The sequence below is a fragment of the Argentina silus genome (genome assembly GCF_951799395.1).
Source record: "Argentina silus genome assembly, chromosome: X".
Lineage (NCBI taxonomy): Eukaryota > Metazoa > Chordata > Actinopteri > Argentiniformes > Argentinidae > Argentina > Argentina silus.
In genome coordinates this window covers 6,662,955-6,683,420 of record NC_139653.1, presented here as the reverse complement: position 1 = coordinate 6,683,420, position 20,466 = coordinate 6,662,955, and the positions used below count along the sequence as shown (strand labels likewise).

General features: G+C 43.4%; 2 protein-coding genes across 2 annotated transcripts in view; one reads left to right on the top strand and one right to left on the bottom strand.

Moving 5' to 3' along the window:
- Positions 1-267: 267 nt before the first annotated feature.
- Positions 268-6,570, top strand: mat1a (methionine adenosyltransferase 1A; the record flags this gene model as incomplete). Its single annotated transcript, XM_083696200.1, has 9 exons — positions 268-334; positions 3,037-3,114; positions 3,414-3,536; positions 3,706-3,818; positions 3,992-4,135; positions 5,156-5,281; positions 5,629-5,721; positions 5,995-6,177; positions 6,433-6,570. 9 exons carry the CDS (start codon positions 268-270, stop codon positions 6,568-6,570), a joined length of 1,065 nt encoding a protein of 354 aa, XP_083552326.1.
- A 2,478-nt stretch (positions 6,571-9,048) lies between these two features.
- The window catches only part of LOC310823129 (transmembrane protein 150A), a 26,125-nt gene continuing 14,707 nt past the window's right edge, over positions 9,049-20,466 (bottom strand). The window contains exons 7-8 of the mRNA XM_083695875.1: positions 12,878-13,055; positions 9,049-12,530 (exon numbers count right to left, since the gene is read on the bottom strand). Of these exons, the coding sequence (XP_083552001.1) occupies positions 12,265-12,530; positions 12,878-13,055 (444 nt within the window). The 3' untranslated portion in view covers positions 9,049-12,264. The remainder of the gene's footprint in view (positions 12,531-12,877; positions 13,056-20,466) is intronic.

Sequence of the window (20,466 nt, the reverse complement as noted above, 5' to 3'; positions counted from 1 at the left end):
TGTGTGTGTGTGTGTGTGTGTTTCGCTCAACCATATATAGGAGCATGTGTAGATAGACCTGGAGTTCTGTGACAGTGAATTGGCTGCAGGGCTGCAACCCTCTCTCTCCCTTCTCTCTCACTCTCTCTCTCTCTCACTCTAAACCCCTAAAGAGAACCAGCAGGAATATAAAGCAGTCTCCAGATCTCTTTGCCTGCTGTTGGAGGAAATTTAGGAACTTTCTCTCTGACTGTTTTTGAGTCGTCCTGAGCACCTGCCAGTGTGAAAATGAGTAATCTGCTGGATGATGGATCCTTCATGTTCACGTCGGAGTCTGTGGGAGAGGGACATCCAGGTATGTCTCATACTGTACCTGCATTTCACCTGAATTTCAGTTGCTCTCTACCTGTGGCCACACAGCAATAACAAACCCTGTAACTTCCATATACTGTAGACAGATGATGATATATCTATGTAGGTATTTCATGATACAGAGCTACTGTAGTTGGATAGACACATTCACTGTCAGAGCATTAGGATGGTATTCCATTGACAGACTACGCTGCGGGACATGGCATGCACTTACTACTACTACTACTACTACTTGTCTCTCTCTCTCTCCTTCTCTCACACACACTCTCTCTCTTTGGTGGGGGTATGTGGGGGAGAGGGGTGTATAGGATTGCATGGCAGAAAGAGAGAGTAAAGGCGATAAAGGGGTGACACTCTCACATACACAATGACACTCACAAACACACTCTCACATACACAATGACACTCACAAACACACTCTCACATACACAATGACACTCAAAAACACACTCTCACATACACAATGACACTCAAAAACACACTCTCACATACACAATGACGCTCACAAACACACTCTCACATACACAGTGACACTCACAAACACACTCTCACATACACAGTGACACTCAAAAACACACTCTCACATACACAATGACACTCACAAACACACTCTCACATACACAATGACACTCACAAACACACTCTCACATACACAGTGACAGACACTCACAAACACACTCTCACATACACAATGACACTCAAAAACACACTCTCACATACACAATGACACTCAAAAACACACTCTCATACACAATGACAGACACTCAAAAACACACTCTCACACACACACACACACACGCACACACGTTCATACACACACACACACACACACAGTAAGTAAGCAGTTAGTTATTATTGCAATTAAATACAGTACAGAATTTATAGATGTCAATGATTTCAAGAAAAGAGAAAAACATTTACTGACATCTTTTTAAAATGTTTCAGCAAGACAGGAATAATAAGTTATGAAACGTAACTTTTGTTTACTCTACGTGTCCCTTCTTAAAAATGAGCCACAGGTAGGGTTTTTGGCTTGGCAACATATCTCCTCACACAAACACTCATATTAAACTTCACCAAATGTACAGTTGCCTGGTGTGAAGTCACATCATGAGAACAATGCAATAGCCTACCACTGAAGCCAAACCCATGAGATACATAGTGTGTTCTTATTCTATTTTTATGGCCAAACCCTTCTGATAAGAACACATGAGGCAAGGTCTCTCTCTTTCTCTCTCACTGGCTAGTGTGTCTGAAGGCAGGCCGTGTGGTTGGATCTACTACATTGTTGGTCTGGCCTTGTAGGGAGACACACCATTTTATTGAACACACCATTCTACCTGATAACAACCAGGAGGTCTGGCCTATTCCCACACTGGCCACTCTATTGGGGCCCAAAACATCTAGAAATTCGTCAACTACAATGTTGCTCATCTAACATTGCCTTGAAACATCGCTGTTTCTGCTTTCAACACTGTACATCATTGCCTTGCCAAGACATTGTTAAAGCAGAATGTTACTCAAAAATCAATTATTTTTTATAGTTCTCATCAGGCCACCTTTGATATGGTCCCAAAATGTGTTCATATCAAGCTCATAGATGAACTCAGATTTGCTTCCTGGAATAGTCTCGTATTGAAGCATTTGGTGTCAAGTAAATGTAAACTTGTTATTAGGATTCCACTATAAGTTGGCTAAAGCAGAGCAGACAGGCACATTCTCAGAATTGTTTCTTCGAGTATTCTAGTATGAGTTATAACCAACACTAACGATGCGACTCCTAAACCAGACTGTCAAAATAAGCTTCAGTGTCATGTGTCTTCCACACCGGTGTGTGTGATGATGGGGGCATGGCAGAACTTGAGGCGGAAGATGAGAATAACAAGTTCTTCCTCAGCATTCTAGCCCGGTCAAATCATTTTGGTTTGAATCCAGAACAGGTGCAAACCTCATGCACACCAGCCTGCAGTGCCTGCATGGGCTATCAGGGATGTCTGTGTTGTTGTTTTTGATGTAACCCATCAACAGTAACACATTGCTTCAGCAGCCGGACAATACTCAGATAGAGAGACAGAGAGAGAGAGAGAGAAATACTGGGGACTGAACCATTGTCCTCCTGCCTCTGCACACAGTCACAGTCTGAAATCCAACTGAGGGATCAGAGAACTGGAATGAAGCCCAACATTCCAGACACTTTTGCCATTATAAACAGTGCATAGTTCATATCTCTTATGCAACATATATCCTCAGTAGCAAAATTCGACATTCAGTCATTTACTGCTCAATTCAATACAATGTTATCAGTCCCCCTTGGACTATTATTGCTCAGTCATAGAGAAAAGGGTTACAACTATCTCATGTTCCACATTCATACAGGACCACACTCATTCACGCAGGACCACACTCATTCACGCAGGACCACACTCATTCACGCAGGTGCCATCTGACTGTGTGGTACGGAAAACATTTGTTTAAGAAAATATTTTCTGCAACAGGATTATTCCCTCAAAAGGACCATCCTACTCATAAAAGATGTGCTTAACAAATTCAATCCCGTTGATGGAGCAATCATGAATTCACGTCACACTCAAATACACTTTGTTTTCTGTTTCTATGATTCAAGCCATGCCCTGGACCCTCTGAAATAGTTTATTTTGTTTCCCATTTCTGTCCTCCCGTCTTTAGACAAGATCTGTGACCAGATCAGTGATGCCGTCCTGGACGCTCACCTGAAACAGGATCCAAATGCCAAGGTCGCCTGTGGTGAGTGAGGGGGGGACTAATTTAATGATATGAATTAATGATACACACAAAGCAATAGTTAAAGGTCCTGTTTAAGTAGCTTCAAAACATCCTTCTAGGATTACATCCTTCAATAGATTGACTAACAAAGTCTAAAAGATAAATAACAACCATGTGCCACTGTCATGTGGTTAATAATTGGGTTTCAAATGAGGATGATGCCACAGATCAATGTAACAGGGCCTATGTTATTACATTGTTATAATGATTGTTATTAAAATATTATTACATGTGTTGATGCCTCCCCTTGTTCACTACAGAGACGGTATGTAAGACTGGCATGGTGCTGCTGTGTGGAGAGATCACGTCCCTCGCCAACGTGGACTACCAGAAGGTAGTCAGAGATGCCATCAGACACATTGGCTACGACAACTCTGACAAAGGTGAGAAAACTCAAACAAAAAGATAGCTCTGAAAAGAAAATAAATGCCGCTCATTGTTTCCGGCTCCCCAGTGTGATCTTGATAATGATACAACATGGTTGGTCTCTCTCCCTCTCTCTCTCTCTCTCTCTCTCTCTCTCTCTCTCTCTCTCTCTCTCTCTCTCTCTAGGTTTCGACTATAAGACGTGTAATGTGTTGGTGGCCCTGGAACAGCAGAGTCCTGACATAGCCCAGGGGGTCCACATCGACAGACGAGAGGAGGACATCGGGGCAGGAGACCAGGTGAGGAATGGGACGGGCTTTGTTCCAATACTGTGTTTAAATGTTGGGGCTGGTGCTTTGTTCCAATAATTAGAATAATGCATCCTTACTTGCTTAATCACATATAGCTCTATGATGACCATCATCATCATCATCATCATCATGGTTGTCTTTCTCCCCCCCCTCTCTGCCAGGGTCTGATGTTCGGCTATGCCACAGATGAGACAGAAGAGTGCATGCCTCTCACCATCGTCCTGGCCCACAAACTCAACGCAAAGATGGCCGAACTCAGACGCGCCGGCACCATCCCCTGGCTGCGCCCCGACTCTAAAACACAGGTGAGACTGGCTGTCTCTCTCTCCATGGATTCATTTCAAAAACACATAAAAAAACAGACACACCTTAGTAGTCCATTGTTTTGGGGTGGATTTGGAACAGATTAACAGTGTTACTGGTGCTGGCTTGTTTTCAAGAGGTCTGACTGTCTCAACAGGGGTCAGTGAGATTGAGTCTGGGATCTTAATGGGCATAAGGGGTGGCGAGCACTATAGGAGAAGAATGTGGGTCGTGCTTCAAATGTTGTTTGACATCATGGTTAATGTTGTTTACAGACACTGCATCAGTGTATTTGTGTATGTGTATGAGGCAGTGCTGGCTGATACACACACACACACACACACACACACACACACACACACACACACACACACAGTATGTGTAAAGTCTAGTTCATGTGGTCTCAGCCATATGTCAAGACTCTGGTTTCCTGATTGAAGTGAACCAGGTGGTAGTTAGCATGTGTCCAACTACTACCATGTGCACATGCACAAACACACACACATGCAACTGCAACCAATGCCTCCCACTGTGACGGTGCCACCAGATGATGTAACACTGACCCCATGAAATCGGTCGGACAGCAGGGGAAACAGGCTGTGCCCTCATCAATCATAGAACTGGTTCTATTACGGCCCCTAAGCCCTTACTCCTAGCTCCTAGCTGTACCCCCTTGATTTTCACAGAACTTAAATTATTGGTTATGTTTGAATAACCTATGATGGTCATGTAGGTATTGGCATTATTGCTGATCTAGTCTAGTCATTTCAGACCTTTAAATACAGAATGGAACTGAGGGAAGGAGATAGGGGCCAGAATGGAACTGAATAGGACAGGTGAGCAACACATGGGTTCCCTCCTCTGGCAGCTGAGACCGTCAGGGCAGGGGGGGGGGTCAAAGATTGACATTAATCTCCTTATCGATGAAGTCAATACCAAACTGATGAGCTCACTTGGAAGGAATTAATTGATTGGTTATTAATCATTTGTTCTCTACCTCTCCCCCTCTCTCCCTCCTTTAGGTGACAGTGCACTATGACCAGAAGGATGGAGCAGTGATCCCTAAGAGAGTACACACAGTGGTCATCTCTGTTCAGCACGATGATGTCATATCTCTGGAGGAACAGAAAAGCGTCCTCAAGGAGAAGGTGGGCTATACATGGTGTGTGCATGCGGTGTGAGTGAGTGTGTGTGTGTGTGTGTGTGTGTGTGTGTGTGTGTGTGTGTGTGTGTGTGTGTGCATGAGCTGTGAGAGTGTGTGTGTATATGTGTATGAGGCTGTAGGCCACATAGAGATTATCCAGTTTAAACCAAATTTATGAATTGATGAATGTACACAATGTTATGTCACATAATTTCATGACAGCTATTGACCAATAACAGCCCACAGAACTGTGATTCAAGCCAATTAAGTGTACCTAGAAATAAGAACTAGAGTCATTATGTGACATAGTTAAAAAGTGATTTGTAAATTAAATCCTTTCTTCCTTATCAGGTTATTAAGGCTGTGGTTCCTGCCAAATACCTGGACGATAAAACCACTTACCACATCCAGCCCAGTGGTCGCTTCGTTATCGGAGGACCCCAGGTGGGTGTTATTTTACACAGGCGCAAACACTCTACATATGTGCATGCAAGCACACTGACATACTGTATGTAAACATGTAAGTGCACGCACGCACACACACACACACACACACACACACACACACACACACACACACACACACACGCATCCAGTATACACATGCACGCTAGCACACGCACATGAATTGCTTTTGTTTTATTGTTTTTTTTTAAATCGCAAATACTGATCAATCAACAATCAATCAATCCTTCCTCTCTCATCTGCTCTTGATAGGGTGATGCTGGTGTGACCGGAAGGAAGATCATTGTGGACACATATGGGGGCTGGGGGGCCCATGGAGGTGGGGCCTTCTCTGGCAAGGACTTCTCCAAGGTGGACCGCTCTGCTGCCTACGCTGCCCGCTGGGTGGCCAAGTCACTGGTCAAGGCCAAGCTCTGCAGGAGAGTCCTGGTTCAGGTGAGGCCTCAAATCAATCTTCTCGTCCATCCATCCTAGTGTTTATCCATCCATCCATCCATCCATCAATCCATCCATCCATCCATCATCCATCCATCCATCCATCCATCCATCCATCCATCCATCCATCCATCCATCCATCCATCCATCCATCCATCCATCCATCCATCCATCCATCCATCCATCATCCATCCATCCATCCATCCATCATCCATCCATCCATCCATCCATCCATGTCTATGTGTGTTTGACCAGGTGTCCTACGCTATCGGAGTGGCCCATCCTCTCTCCATCTCCCTGTTCACCTACGGTTCCTCCCAGAAGACAGAGTCTGAGCTGCTTCAGATTGTCAACAAGAACTTTGACCTACGGCCAGGTGTCATCGTCAGGTAAACACTCTTCATGTCTGCAGACATGCCATCATTTCATACCCTCAGATCAATAACTAAAGGCACACTCAATTATGTTTTTTTTTTCGAAAAACATATGTCCATGTCAATGAGAGATTTGTCGGTGTCCTCTTGTGTACTAGCAGCTGTTGCAGCAGGTGTGTGTTTCCCACCTCTGGGTCTGATGTTGTGTGTTATCTGTCCCCAGGGAGCTGAACCTGAAGAGGCCTATCTACCAGAACACAGCTTGCTATGGCCACTTTGGCCGGCCGGAGTTCACATGGGAGGTGCCCAAGGAGCTGAACTACTGATCTCGCCCTCTGGTGGTCAAACACAGAACCGGCTGTTCGGGAGATGAGATTGAAAACAGGACCTTTCTACAGACCACAACCACACATGGTGCTTGCAAATATCATTGGCTCCTCGATTTGATGCTACTTTCAGTAGAGGATGCAGAGACTCAAGGAAAATGTTATGCTTAGGGTCAGGTTTTAGAGTTAGGGTTAGGGTTAGGGTTAGGTTTGGGTTAGGGGTATACTGTGTGCTTGTAGCCCGTAGAGTGGGACTTTTTATGCATCCTGTCCTGACTGAGAGGGGACAGCTGTTTATCCATCCCTCTCTAACCCGAACCCTAACCCTAACCCTCCTAAATGGTGCTTAAAGCCTGTAGGTATGTATATTCATGACTGGAATATTTTGAATCAAAGATTGAATACTGTATACATCTGCATTCTTAACCACAACCATTGCGCAACCAAAAGCTTTGCTACTTTTCATTGATATGGATTATTTTATACTTTTTAAAGTCTTAATCCCTAAATTAGAGTACTCTCTCAGTAAGGGCCTGCCTAGCCACAGTTAAAACCTCCTCCGTTGCTCTGTTTCAAACTGGTTTTTATTATTGCTCTGTAAAGATATCCAGTTGTATAAGTCTTAATTGTGTAAAGATCAATGCTGCAGGACAGTTTTTACAGTGATGCACAACAGATCCACTAACAGATGTGCAGACAGGTCACTTATCCTGTATGTGATGGACAGAGTGTTACAGTCCACCAAATCTAGTAGTAGAAGAAATAATGATAATAAATAATGATATATAGCACTCTATAACGCCTTATAATGTGTTTCAACCCCAGCTCAGTCCTGTTTGATTATGCTGTGTATCTGCATCGATAGACTTGCTGATTGGTTCTTGTTGTCAACAACATTACTATAGCTGCCTTGAATGCATGCTTTTCAACTATTTCAACTATGATGGCTATTGGTTTTGATGTATTAGGATTCTGACATGATTGTAACTTAATTTTTGTGATGACTTTCCAAGCTGCATGCTCCCGGGAGAAGGCATATATTTTGTGGACCATTGACTTCACATCTTTAAGTTTCTACATTTGTACACTTTTGTATGCCTGAAATAATGCTTTTAACATGAAGGTTGCCAAACAGTGATAACAGAATATCTTTTCTGCAGAGATGCTGCCATGTGTGTACTTTTCTTTTCATCGTTTCAAACGTACATGTCCCTCTGTAACAACATGTCCCATGCTTTGGGAAGCAAGTTTGTTGCACTCTCTCTCTCTCTCTCTCTCTCTCTCTCTACTCACTTTATATCTATCTATCTATCTATCTATCTATCTATCTATCTATCTATCCATCTATCTCAGTGTGGATGTCTGGTATAGTCTCTTGTCTGTTAACATTTGAAGTCTTACTCTGAGATGGACCTTTAACTGTGACTTATGGTGGGGGAATAGAGTCAAAAACATTTCACAGGTACTAGTGATTGTGAAACCAGGCCTAATTTGCACATTTATAAACAATTCTGAGGTGTTTGATTTTTAACTATATACAGTAAATCTAATGGAACTAGCAGTATTGTGTGGTATGACTATTTCACCTCTCCCAGGGGTTGTGCTATCCTTGTGGTGTATTCAACAAACACTGCTAAACCCGCTATCATCTGTGTCTAAGGGAGATTATCCCTCCCTAATCTCTGTACTTGTGCTGATCTTCCTCCTTTTCTGACAGCTCTACCCGTCTGAAAAGTTGACAGAGAAACCTGAAAATGTAAATAATTGTTGACAATAATAAAATATTTAAAAATAAGAACCCATGAATAAATTCTCTCAGTAGATGTCACTGTGTCTTTGGTTTTAAGATGCCATATAGGTGTACTATATGGCTACACTAGTCCATTTGAATTTGAGCAGTGAATACAAGGACAGACAAGAAGTCACGTTTGTTTACACAATTTTATTTTGTAAAACCGTTTTAAGGCAAATATACAATCAACTATCTTCTCTCCTCAAGACAGAAATACACATTTTTAACCTTACACAACTCTTTCTTTGGTTTTATAAACATAAAGGCACATGGTTTTTATGTTTCAGTTGAGTATGGCAATCATTTCTGGATCATTAGACCATCATGAAGATCACAATGAGGACAATAGCTAGCTACAGTACAGGAATGTTCTCTACTGTGTGTGTGTGTGTGTGTGTGTGTGTGTGTGTGTGTGTGTGTGTGTGTGTGTGTGTGTGTGTGTGTGTGTGTGTGTGCGTGTGTGTGTGTCCACTTGTGTGTGTTGGTTGTTACATTAGCCTGAGTACCTGATTCTTGGCTATCAATCAATTCATCAATTCTCCACCATTGTCTCATTGAAAGCCATACTGTTTTTATTGATATAATGTGTAGTGTTAATCATATAGGATAAAGCATGGAACCTACGGGACCATGGACAGTTGCCTGTCATATACAGATCATGAGAGAGCCATGGCACAAAATCAATTAACTGGTCAATGCAAGTCCTCTAATTACAGTCAACTTAAAATATACACATCACAACATAAAACTATTACATAAAATAAAAAACATACTTGATTTTGTTTCAAATTACTTGCAATTGCAGCTGGTGGTAACAGATTTTCCTGAGAGTGCAAAAGTCATATAAGTCAAAGGTAGATCTGTAAACAAATAGAAAAGAACATTGACCAAAAGTTGCCCTTAGAAACCAATATAGTATCATCTATACCTCCTCCAATCCTGACCTTCATATTAAGGAGAACACCAAACTGACTGTGGATCAGCTCCTAAGGACAGCTTAATACTACTCCTTAAAGCTCTGATATGATTTGAATATGGCACTGACATATCTGCTTGGATAGCAATATCATTCAGCAAAGCATAAGGACACTTACAAAAAGGAGGCAAATAGATGATAAGCTTTATGTTTTTGGATTGGACACAGCGTTCAGTCAAAATGCATATATACTGGTGTATTTTCCATTCGGTGTGTAAGGCCACTATGGACAGCTTATCATGAGGGGTATTCTAAACCAAGAACAACAATAAAAGCACAATCCAGCAAGAGCCATAGATATACATAGAGTTGGTTGAGCAAACTGTCAGCCATGTTGGAACCAAGCACTATATGACACAATAACACTCATTCACAAATCCTTACTAAGAATGGAATTCTCGGTTGGTACCAATATGGCACCCTTCAACATCGTAAATCTCAAACTGACCTTGCCATGGTCTGTATATACTGTATCTGGCTTTCAATCCAACCATTTAAACATCTCTGGTAGATTACAGGCCTGCTGTATACTGTACTGTACTAGTAACATGACTGTACTATACTGCTACTGTGTCATACTCTAGGACTCAATGATAGCTGAGTAACAAAATGCTCTGCACATGAATCAGTTGCCAAGTGATCACTGTTTTCCATAAATCAGTGATGAACGTCAATCCATTTCACACAGATTCATTGTTGAACCATTGTGAGGGTGGAGGTTACATGTGAAAACCTTGTGAATGAAACAATGGGCTTATATGTGGCTCTGAAATCAACAGAGACACTGAAGTCAAGGCAACGCTGAAACACAGAGGAGACGATGACCCTGTTCAAAATGCGTTCTTCCCTACAGACCTCCTTTGAGGTTATCACTGGTTTTCACGCTATTGGATAAGTGAAAACAATGTTTTCTATACTGTCACTTTCATCAATCAAACATTGTCAGATCAGTGATTACTTTCAGGAAGGGAGGAAGAAAGGAAGGGTGCTTGAACAGGGCCCTGCAGATTTGAACAGGAAACAGGATCTCAAATGTCACTGGATGTTTGCCACAGTCTGTACGTTGCAGGCAGGAGAGTGGATCCGTATGGTTAGGTGGGTCTCTGCACTGTTTGGGAGAAGAGTAGCTCCTACCTATTCACTATAAACCAGGAATGGAAAACTCTGGTCATCCATAGCATGCCTTCCTTGAACGCAATTGGAATAGGTGTAAACAGAGGTTTTATTACATCACCAAACAGGTTTGCATTTACTCTGAGGAAGGAAAGGAGGATTGAAACTCTGAACCAAACAGGAAATGAATAAGGGGGAGTCCACTACTGTGAGCATGTCCATCCACTCCTAGTTGCTGTGATAAAAATAGATGTCTATTCTGGGCCTTGGTCCTCAGACTATTAAACACTGTGATTTCCTGTGATTAACTTGATAAGCCCTGAGGTCTGGCATGCATTAGCTGGTATGCATTTAGTGTGTCTCCACTCACTCTCTCCTTGCATCCATACGCTTTGGCTAGACTGTGAATGTCAACGTGGATAAAACACTAACGAAGGTCTGATTTCCATATGAGGAAAGCTCATATTGTTTACAGACAGTCTGCAAATGTCCATACTCAGTTATTCAGTTATTCTATAAGGCACAATGTTTATGTAGCATCAGCAAAAAAAAAAGAGGGTGATATAACCCTAAGCCTCCAGATATTCCCATAGTGAGACCAGGGCTTGTTATCAAGACGTGGTTTGCCAGAGATGCATCCATGAGCACATCCATGATCACATCCATGATCACATCCATGATCACATCCATGAGCACATCCATGATCACATCCATGAGCACATCCATGATCGGGAGTCTTCAGTCTGGATATGTGGGCGGAGCCATCTGCTGAAGGTCAGCTGTGATGCCATTGCTGGGTGATTCAAGAGGGAATGATTGATTGAGGTCTCAGTCCTATTTGGACTGCAGCTGTTTCTCTCTCTCTCTCTCTCTCTCTCTTTCTCTCTCTCCTTACCCCTCAGGCAGTCTGCCTGTCATTACTCTCTCTCTTTTTCCAGATGCAAGCCATTTCTCTCTCCCTTTCCTCTGATGCTGCCACTCTCTCTCTCTCTCTCTCTCTCTCTCTCTCTCTCTCTCTCTCTCTCTCTCTCTGCTGGGCCAGCCTGCCCTCTCACCAAGCTGAACTCATCTACCAGCCTGCCACTAGCTGATGACATCAGAGGGGCATCTGACCAGGTAACAGTCCTAGGCCACTTGCAGTGGTCTTAATGAAGGTTACAGTATCCATAGGATCTCTCCCTTAACTGATTGACTAAGGATTCCACTCCTGGCCAGAAAAGGGGGGAAGAAGGAGAAGGAAAGAAGATTTGTTTCCTCAATGATGTGCAAAATGCAAGCAGGGTATTTGGAGAGACAGGGTTGGGATATTGGGATTACAATACAAGTCTATATCTCAAATTTGATGTCCACTCCACACCCCTGGGTCTGTTTAAAATGGTGGAGTCAAATCCACCAGCTGGGGATAAAGAGCATTGACACAGCCCACCTACGCCATGGTATGGGGGTGGTCGCAATGGATAATCAAACTCACTCCAAACCCCAGATTGATAATGGTATCGGCCAGCTCTATGGCCTCTCTCCCTGGGACCACAGCATTGACATGTTATCAGAGGGATGCTGACTGGGTCCCCCTAGCGCCTCCACCTTATGCTCTCTCCCGGCTGGCCCTAGTGCTCCCCCTCTGGCTAACACCATCACGGTATCTCCCGACATGCCAGCAAACTCAAAGGCGAAGGTTCCGTAGAAGAGCATGATGATGACGCAGAATGCCCACTCAAAGATGGCCGATGCGTGCTGCAGGGTGTAGCTCTCCTGTACAAAGAACACGCCACCTAGAGGCACGGAGGTTAAGGAGCACAGCTAAACAAGACTGTTTGTGGGTATATCTCAATAGTCTAAAGTGGCTTCCTTTCTTAACACCACCTCTTCCCTTCTTTTCCTCTAAGTCCTACCCTCCCCCACTTCTCACCCTTGTCTGAGTCCCAAAACCACCCCTTCCCCTCCATCACACTCTCTTCCCTTGGTCCCCCCTTCCCTCTTCATCCTTCCCTCCCACTCCCTCTCCCCCCAGTTGTAACCAAACCACACTGATCCTTAGGGTTAGGGTTAGGGTTAGGGTTAGGGTAACCAAACCACACTGATCCTAATGAATAAGCCTGCCAGCGGTATTGAAGGATACTGAGCACCAAGGCAATGAGGGCCAGTAGAGTCATGGCCAGTCGGAGGTGTGCTACGCTGTACTCCCCCTGGGTCTTAGCCAGACGGTAGGTCAACGCTGACTGCAGACACGCAAACAGCATACTGGTAGGGAAGGCTACACCTGCTCCCACATAGTGGAGGACTTTGGCATTATCCACCTGAGAGAGAGAGAGAGAGAGAAAGAGAGAAAGAGAGAGAGAGAGAGAGAGAGAGAGAGAGAGAGAGAGAGAAGGGACAATGAGAGGTTAGTGTGAATTAAAGTAGATATGTTTAGTTTCAATGGGTAATTCCTACTTATGTAGCAAGGCACACACAAACACATACTGACACGGGATAGAGTGACAGAGGGGCTGTTTTCAAATGTAGAGCTTGGTCAGAAGAGGGCAGCACAGCTATTCAAAATGGTACTGAGTCAGGTAACTCATTGATCCTAATAATAATTATTAGGTGTCTACGCCCATAGGGGTAGAACCCTATTGTTATTGTTAGGGTTAGGGTTATTACTGTCCCTCACGATGAAATCTGGAGGGGTACTATGATTCGGCCCCTGTCTGTTCGTATGTCACAAAATTCTGTATTTGTACTTGGCTTACAGATGCGGCATTTACAAAAATTACACTGATTGGTGCAATGAATTATGAATCTTGCCATAGAGATCCATTGTTAGGAGGTTCGAGGTGATGCCCATTCATCTTGTGTTGGTGCGGCTAAAGTGGTTGGTTGTTATAAATAAAAACGACATAATAGGGTGCAAAGAGCACACCTCTTTGTTTAATTGACTGTTTTCAAATAATACTGTCAAATTGATCAAATAAGCACTACAAGGTCCTATAACATTTCAGCCTACCTCAAATCTGTGGACTGCCATCAAATAAACGCAAAGCTGTGAAGGAATCTGAATCACAGGAATTGGTCCTGTGAATAGATGTCTGTCTTGACCTCTTACTTCCATTCATACTGTTTGTTAAACTTTGTTGTGACCAACTATGTCTTAAAATGTATGTAACAGAAGGTTTAAACGTATAACACAGTCAGGGACAACTGATACTGGCTGTGTAATGTGTTATTAAGTAGAGCCTTGTGCATCAAGAAGCCATGTTTTGAGAACATAAGATAGGTGGGGAATTTAGACAATGGCCTTGGGGTGAGTTACGGGACTAAGTTCCATGAAAATGCTATCTGTCCTCTCCAAGCACATGTTTTTGAAGGTCTTTTAAGAACATAACAAATTAATGTTGAAGTTTTCTCCAGAGAGTCTTCCAGTAAACAACTATTGTATTTTCAGCTGGGATATGTTGTTGGTCTCTCCTTGCAAATTTTTCTTTTTGTTGATTACTGCTGTTGTATTTGATTCTTACTTGAATTTAGTTTTGAATAAATGATAAAAAAAAATATTTCTTTGATTTATTCCAATTAATGTGACACTGGTGTCTGTCTCACATTCTTTATTTTGAGTGAAAAAGTAGATTCCTACAGCTATAAGAAGCAAGACTGATAATGAATCAAATAAGCACAACACATTCCGCTTGAATAATTGTCACTGATTCACACAAGGAGGCGCACTACATAATTCATGGGGGACACTTGTTATTATTGTTAAGATGCTGTCTCTCAATTTCTTGTGAGATGCTTCAAGCTAGAGACTTGAAACATGGCAATATGATAGGAAGTGGTGACCACTACCCCCAAATGTATCTTTCGTTATAAGTGTTTGAAAAGGCCAACTTCGAAAGGCCATATCTCTCACACCCTATGACCTAGAGTCACACAATTTGGTACATAAGTCCTTCTAATCATGATGACCAAAAACGCCTCTAGGACCATCATGGAGCCTCTAGGACCATCAAGATGGATTTTCCGTAATTTTGAATTTTGTGAAAAACACCTAAAACACTAAGGGTTTTACAGTTATTGACCTATCTGCACCAAACTTGGTATGTAGCATCAATGGACTGAGGTGCTCATAGGATCCACTTTTACCATTTGAACAAACAACAGGGCCGCTATTATCCATCATTGTTATTATTATTGTTATTACTAGTATTATTATTAACTCATTGAATCTGCTTTGTGAATGGAGCCTCCTGTCCTCTCCATCCTTCTTTCAGACAGAGAAGGAGAGACAGAGGACAGAGGATAGAGTGAGAAAGAGAGAGAGAGAGGTGAGAGAGAGAGAGAGTACAGTATAACGCACCCTTGTCCCTCCTGATCACAAGCACTGTGGGACACAATACACAAAGGAACAGCTCGTGAGCATGTGACCACAGCCCTTTCCCAGGATCTGAACACATACACACACACACACACACACACACACACACACACACACGCACAATGGCCACAGTGGCACCAGACGTACCGATCAGAGCAGATAAGAGACATTGTCAATAGAGATTTAACCAACACAGAGGATCAGGAGAGGGGAAGAGCACAGGGGGGCAAGGACTAACAGTAACACTTCTCCCAGCATTCTCATCTATTCAATATAATAATGACCAAAATAGCTTTACCTTTCTGCCATCATCCGTGACAGGGGACTAGCAAAGGGGACTACAATAACAGCTCTCCCTAATTCAATGTTGTTGTTTTTTAACATAAGATGACAAAACAATGTTTACAGCCACAGCCAGAGCCTTGTCTTTAGGAATTAGCCACAACTTACTCTGACCACCATTTGGGAAACACTGCCCTCTAATCTTACTGATAACAGCCTTTTCTTAGCTCTCCCTAACTCAAAGCAACGTAGCTAAAGATAAAAGGTGTGTTTCTTTTGTTAAGATAACAACCCTAGCTCCAGTCCCCCTCCTCCTCCCATAGTAAAGTGGCCATTAGAAAATCCTATTCCTTCCAGTCCAACACCTCTCCATTTAGCCCATCACACTTGACTGGCTCTAAGGAGAGTAAGTACTGCCTGCCTGTCTGCTGTCTTCCTACGTAAACACAACATAATAGCCATATGTTCTCTTCACATGGAGGAGAGACCCTGTGAGACCCTGTGTGTGTGTGTGTGTGTGTGTGTGTGTGTGTGTGTGTGTGTGTGTGTGTGTGTGTGTGTGTGTGTGTCAGTGTGAATTCCGTCAAAAAACTATTTTTCCATGGCAAAAGACGAGACGATAATTGAATAAATAGACCCAGAAAAAAATTATAACTAAACAAAATTCATTTTTCATTCTGGTTGACTAAAACGAGATGAAGAAAGATGATGAAGAAATTATCTCTGTGACTAAAATCTGACTATCAGTAAATGGACAAGAGTTTTTGGAGAGACAGAGAGAGCTTTTCAGTGTTATTTGTTTGATACAATCAAAAGCATGCATTCCATTAGCTGAATTTTAAGACTGTGTCGCAATGCTGTTATTGGTCAAAAATAAATACAATGCCCAGGTCATTCACAAGTCACCTCTCTGCCCGGCAACCTTCAAATCTGGCCGACACTAATCACTGATGCAAATAAGCACCCGTCATGGTACAGCTGCTCCAGTGGTACCTACTCTTAGCAGGAAAAGACGTTTGGAGCCACTTTACTTATTATGTTGATTCAAAGAAGACTGAATGTACAAGCTGACAGGTAAAAATACGCATCTCAAGAGGCATTTGAAAGAGCATCTTCCCGACATATATGCTCAGGTTGGTAATAACAGATTGATAATGATAGCTAGTTAGTATCAGATCATTCATGATAGAACAATTCTAGATATGATACTGTGTGTGTGTGTGTGTGTGTGTGTGTGTGTGTGTGTGTGTGTGTGTGTGTGTGTGTGTGTGTGTGAGAGAGAGAGAGAGAGAGAGAGAGCACATGCATGTGTGTTTTAACTTAACATTTCCTGTTGTAATACACAACACTGATGTTTGATAAGGTTTTATCTTTGATTAATAAGAATATTGTTTGATATGTCTACTCTCTCTTTTCTTCACACAGCTCACAGACCACCTACATGTAAAAAGTACAGAGCCACAAGAAGCAAACAGCCATCACTGGAGTATTCTCCTCAGGCTCCAAGTATAGGCTTGACTCAAATTGTTCCAAGGAGGAGTCCAAGGCTCGCTGGATTGGCAGAACTGGTCTACCACCAAAAATAATAGAGGATGAGGATTTTGTGGAAATGATTAAAGACATTTATAGTCCTGAATAAAACAAAAAATAGCAACCTCACAGAAACACTATAGTGTTCAGAAAAGAAGTTCAAGGCAAAACTTAGTGTAGTAAGGAAAATAACAATTGGCACAGATATCTGGACTAAGAATGCAATGATAGCATCTTTTCTGGAATAAGTGCATGCGTCTTTTGCCAACAAGCCAGTGCCCATTCTTCTGTCTCTTGTACAGATTTTCCATCCTCACACGGCGATCTGTGGAGTATCAAGAGGTCTGTGGAGTGCATGGAGGAGTGGGAAATTCCACATGAAAAAATCCTTACTGTAATCCTTACTGCTGGATAGCAACATGGTTGAGGACTCCAGCTCTGAAAAAGAGGATCTCCAGAGTGATTCTGAGTCCAACTCAATGGATGATGTCCAGCTCACACATAACATGGGTGGCCTTAAGAGAACCCTGTGTGGTCCGGACACTACAGCTTGTAGTCAACATGATCCAGAAAGAATCAAGTGTGAGGCGCCAACTGGATGCCTAAGTGTTTCACAGATGCCTAAGTGTGTCATCCAAATCAACAGAGAAACTATAGGAAGAATGTGGCTTGTGTCCAGTGAAAGACTGCCTCACAAGAAGGTCCAGCACATACAACATGATTGAAAGTTTCCTACAGGTAAAGGACACCAGCTGGATGACGAACAAGACTGGGACTGCCTCCTACCCAGTGAATGGCAAAAATGTAGTGTACTGAAAGAGTTACTCATATAATTTGCAGAGCACACTAAAATGCTGCAGAGTGACACTGTATCTCTGTCACTGGTTGTCCCCACTCTCATTGATGTCACTGTCCACTTGTCTGAGTTCAGTCAGAGCACAGGCTACAAGGATCCCTCAGAATCAGCGATTCAGTCGTTTCATGGAGCCAGATGCAGATCATTTCTCTCCACGTGTAGCTGCTGCATGCATCCTGGATCCTACAGTTGCAGCAGATACACTTATTGAAAACGAAGATGAGGAGATTCAAGACCTTTTGGGAACAGCGGAGGATTATGTGATCAGAAGTACTTATCTTTTCAATCCACAGAATGCATTTGAAAGCTGTTTACACATCCCATCCCCTCCTCCTCTCCTCTCCTCTGCCTTCTCCTCCCCTCACCCCCATCCCATCCCATCCCCTCCTCCTCTCCTCTCCTCTGCCTTCTCCTCCCCTCACCCCCATCCCATCCCATCCCCTCCTCCTCTCCTCTGCCTTCTCCTCCCCTCACCCCCATCCCCTCCTCCTCTCCTCTCCTCTCCTCTGCCTTCTCCTCCCCTCACCCCCATCCCATCCCCTCCTCCTCTCCCCTCCTCTGCCTTCTCCTCCCCTCACCCCCATCCCATCCCCTCCTCCTCTCCTCTCGCAAATGAAGAATCTGGAGATGACTTTGGCAGCCAGCTAATGCCAGGATGTTATCAATCTACCTGTCTGAAGCAATGTGAAGAGCCAGCATGGAACACACACACACACACACATACATACACACACATACACACACACACACAGAAACAAAAAAACAACCTGTATCAAGTGTTTACATGTGATATCACATACTTACTCTGTTGCTACACTTGCTTTACTGAATGCAGGGGTCTGTATTTCTGCTAAATCTGACATTGAACATCAGCAGGACAGGAGTATCTGCTGCATACAGCACATGAATATAAATCTGCTTCAGTGTGCAATCGATGGAGGTCAAAGTCACACAATCTACATGGCTAACAGAACAGCATGACTAGAATAAATCATATTTCTATGTGCCAGCCAGTGTGTGTGTACGGTGAGTTTGACCTCCACTGATTGTCACATCATATCATGAGAACTATGAATAGAAATGTAAATGTAAACAAAAGCATGTGTCATCCGTCTTGTCACTCCTTGGTGCCCACGTAGTCCACACACACACACACGCACACACACACACACACACACACACACACACGCACACACACACACACACACACACGCACACACACACACACGCACACACATACGCACACACACACACACTCACAGAGAGAGGGAGATGAGACAGGCGACAGCAGGAGATGTCGGAAGAAGGGGAATTTTGAAAGAGGTCATAAAAGGTGGAGAGAGAAGGGGGGGCTGAGCGTGTATGGACAGGCCCAGTGGAAGCTCCCTGTCTGTCTTGGAGAGATGCAGTAAGAGAGAACGAAACTAAACCAACCATGCCCTACACACCTCCTCCTCTCTGCCTGTACACACCTTAAACATCTACACATCGTGCACACATAAACACCTTAAACACCACAGCATATCTTACACCTGCCACAACACTGTCTGGGCCACACAAGTGTCCGTACACTGTACACACCACACCTTCAATGGCAAGGCCTTGGACACACACACACACACACACACACACACACACACACACACACACACACACACACACACAGACACACGATGCATACCGTCTCGACTCTGACCCTGGTCTACTACGCCAGTGATTCCCAGAGAGCAGCACGTTCTAGCTCTTGCACTGTTTAACAGAAGTACCTTGTGTGGGAGGTGTTGTAGGAATTTACTTAAATGGGCAGTTTGGAACATCAGGACTGATCAGGGCATTCAAAGCGAGATATCTTGACTAATCGTTTTAAAACAAGATTTTTAGTCAATGTGTCTACTATTGACAAATGAAAACAACACATCCACTGGATTACAGGGTAAAATTCCACTTTAATGTCATACTATCCAATGTCATCTATTCATATCTGAATACCTTGTGCAAATATGTGTGATTCACAGAAATCCCTGTTACCACAACTGTCCTGCCAAAGCCTTAGATAACACTATTCTTGACTGGAGCTGTTTCAGGGGTAGTTGTTGTTATTGTAGAACTAAATGTGTTCTGATGCTATCTCCCTCTCTCTCTCTCTGTCTATGTCTCTCTCTACCTCTCTCTCTGTATCTCTCTCTCCCTCGCTCTCTCTCTCTCTCTCTCTCTCTCTCTCTCAATACTTTTGGATGATTATGGCTCTGATTTTATTCTCTTGCTGATGTGGCATTATGATTGATTCTATGATCCTTCTCTATTGCTTTCCCAACTCCTGTCTTTCATTTATTGTTTATATTTATTTTCACTTTGATCGCACCATCACTGTGGAATGTTCTGGAGACTGTAGACCAGCCTGTGATTGGACACACATGGGCTCTGTGACACATGCGCCTGGTCCACCCTGCCCTGCTCTACGCATGGTGAGACGCTATGACTCACTTCCCCCATCTTCCCGTAAAATTCCCCCCTCAGTTTTCCAGACTGTTCTGCTCCGCTTGGCTTGGCCTGGTAGAGGCCCCAGAGGGAGGGAGAGGGAGGGAGAGGGAGCGCCCGTCCACTACTCTCTGTTCGTCCTTACACTTTCTCTGACAACATCTGGGGAGTTCAGACAGGCAGACAGACAGACAGACAGGCAGACAGACAG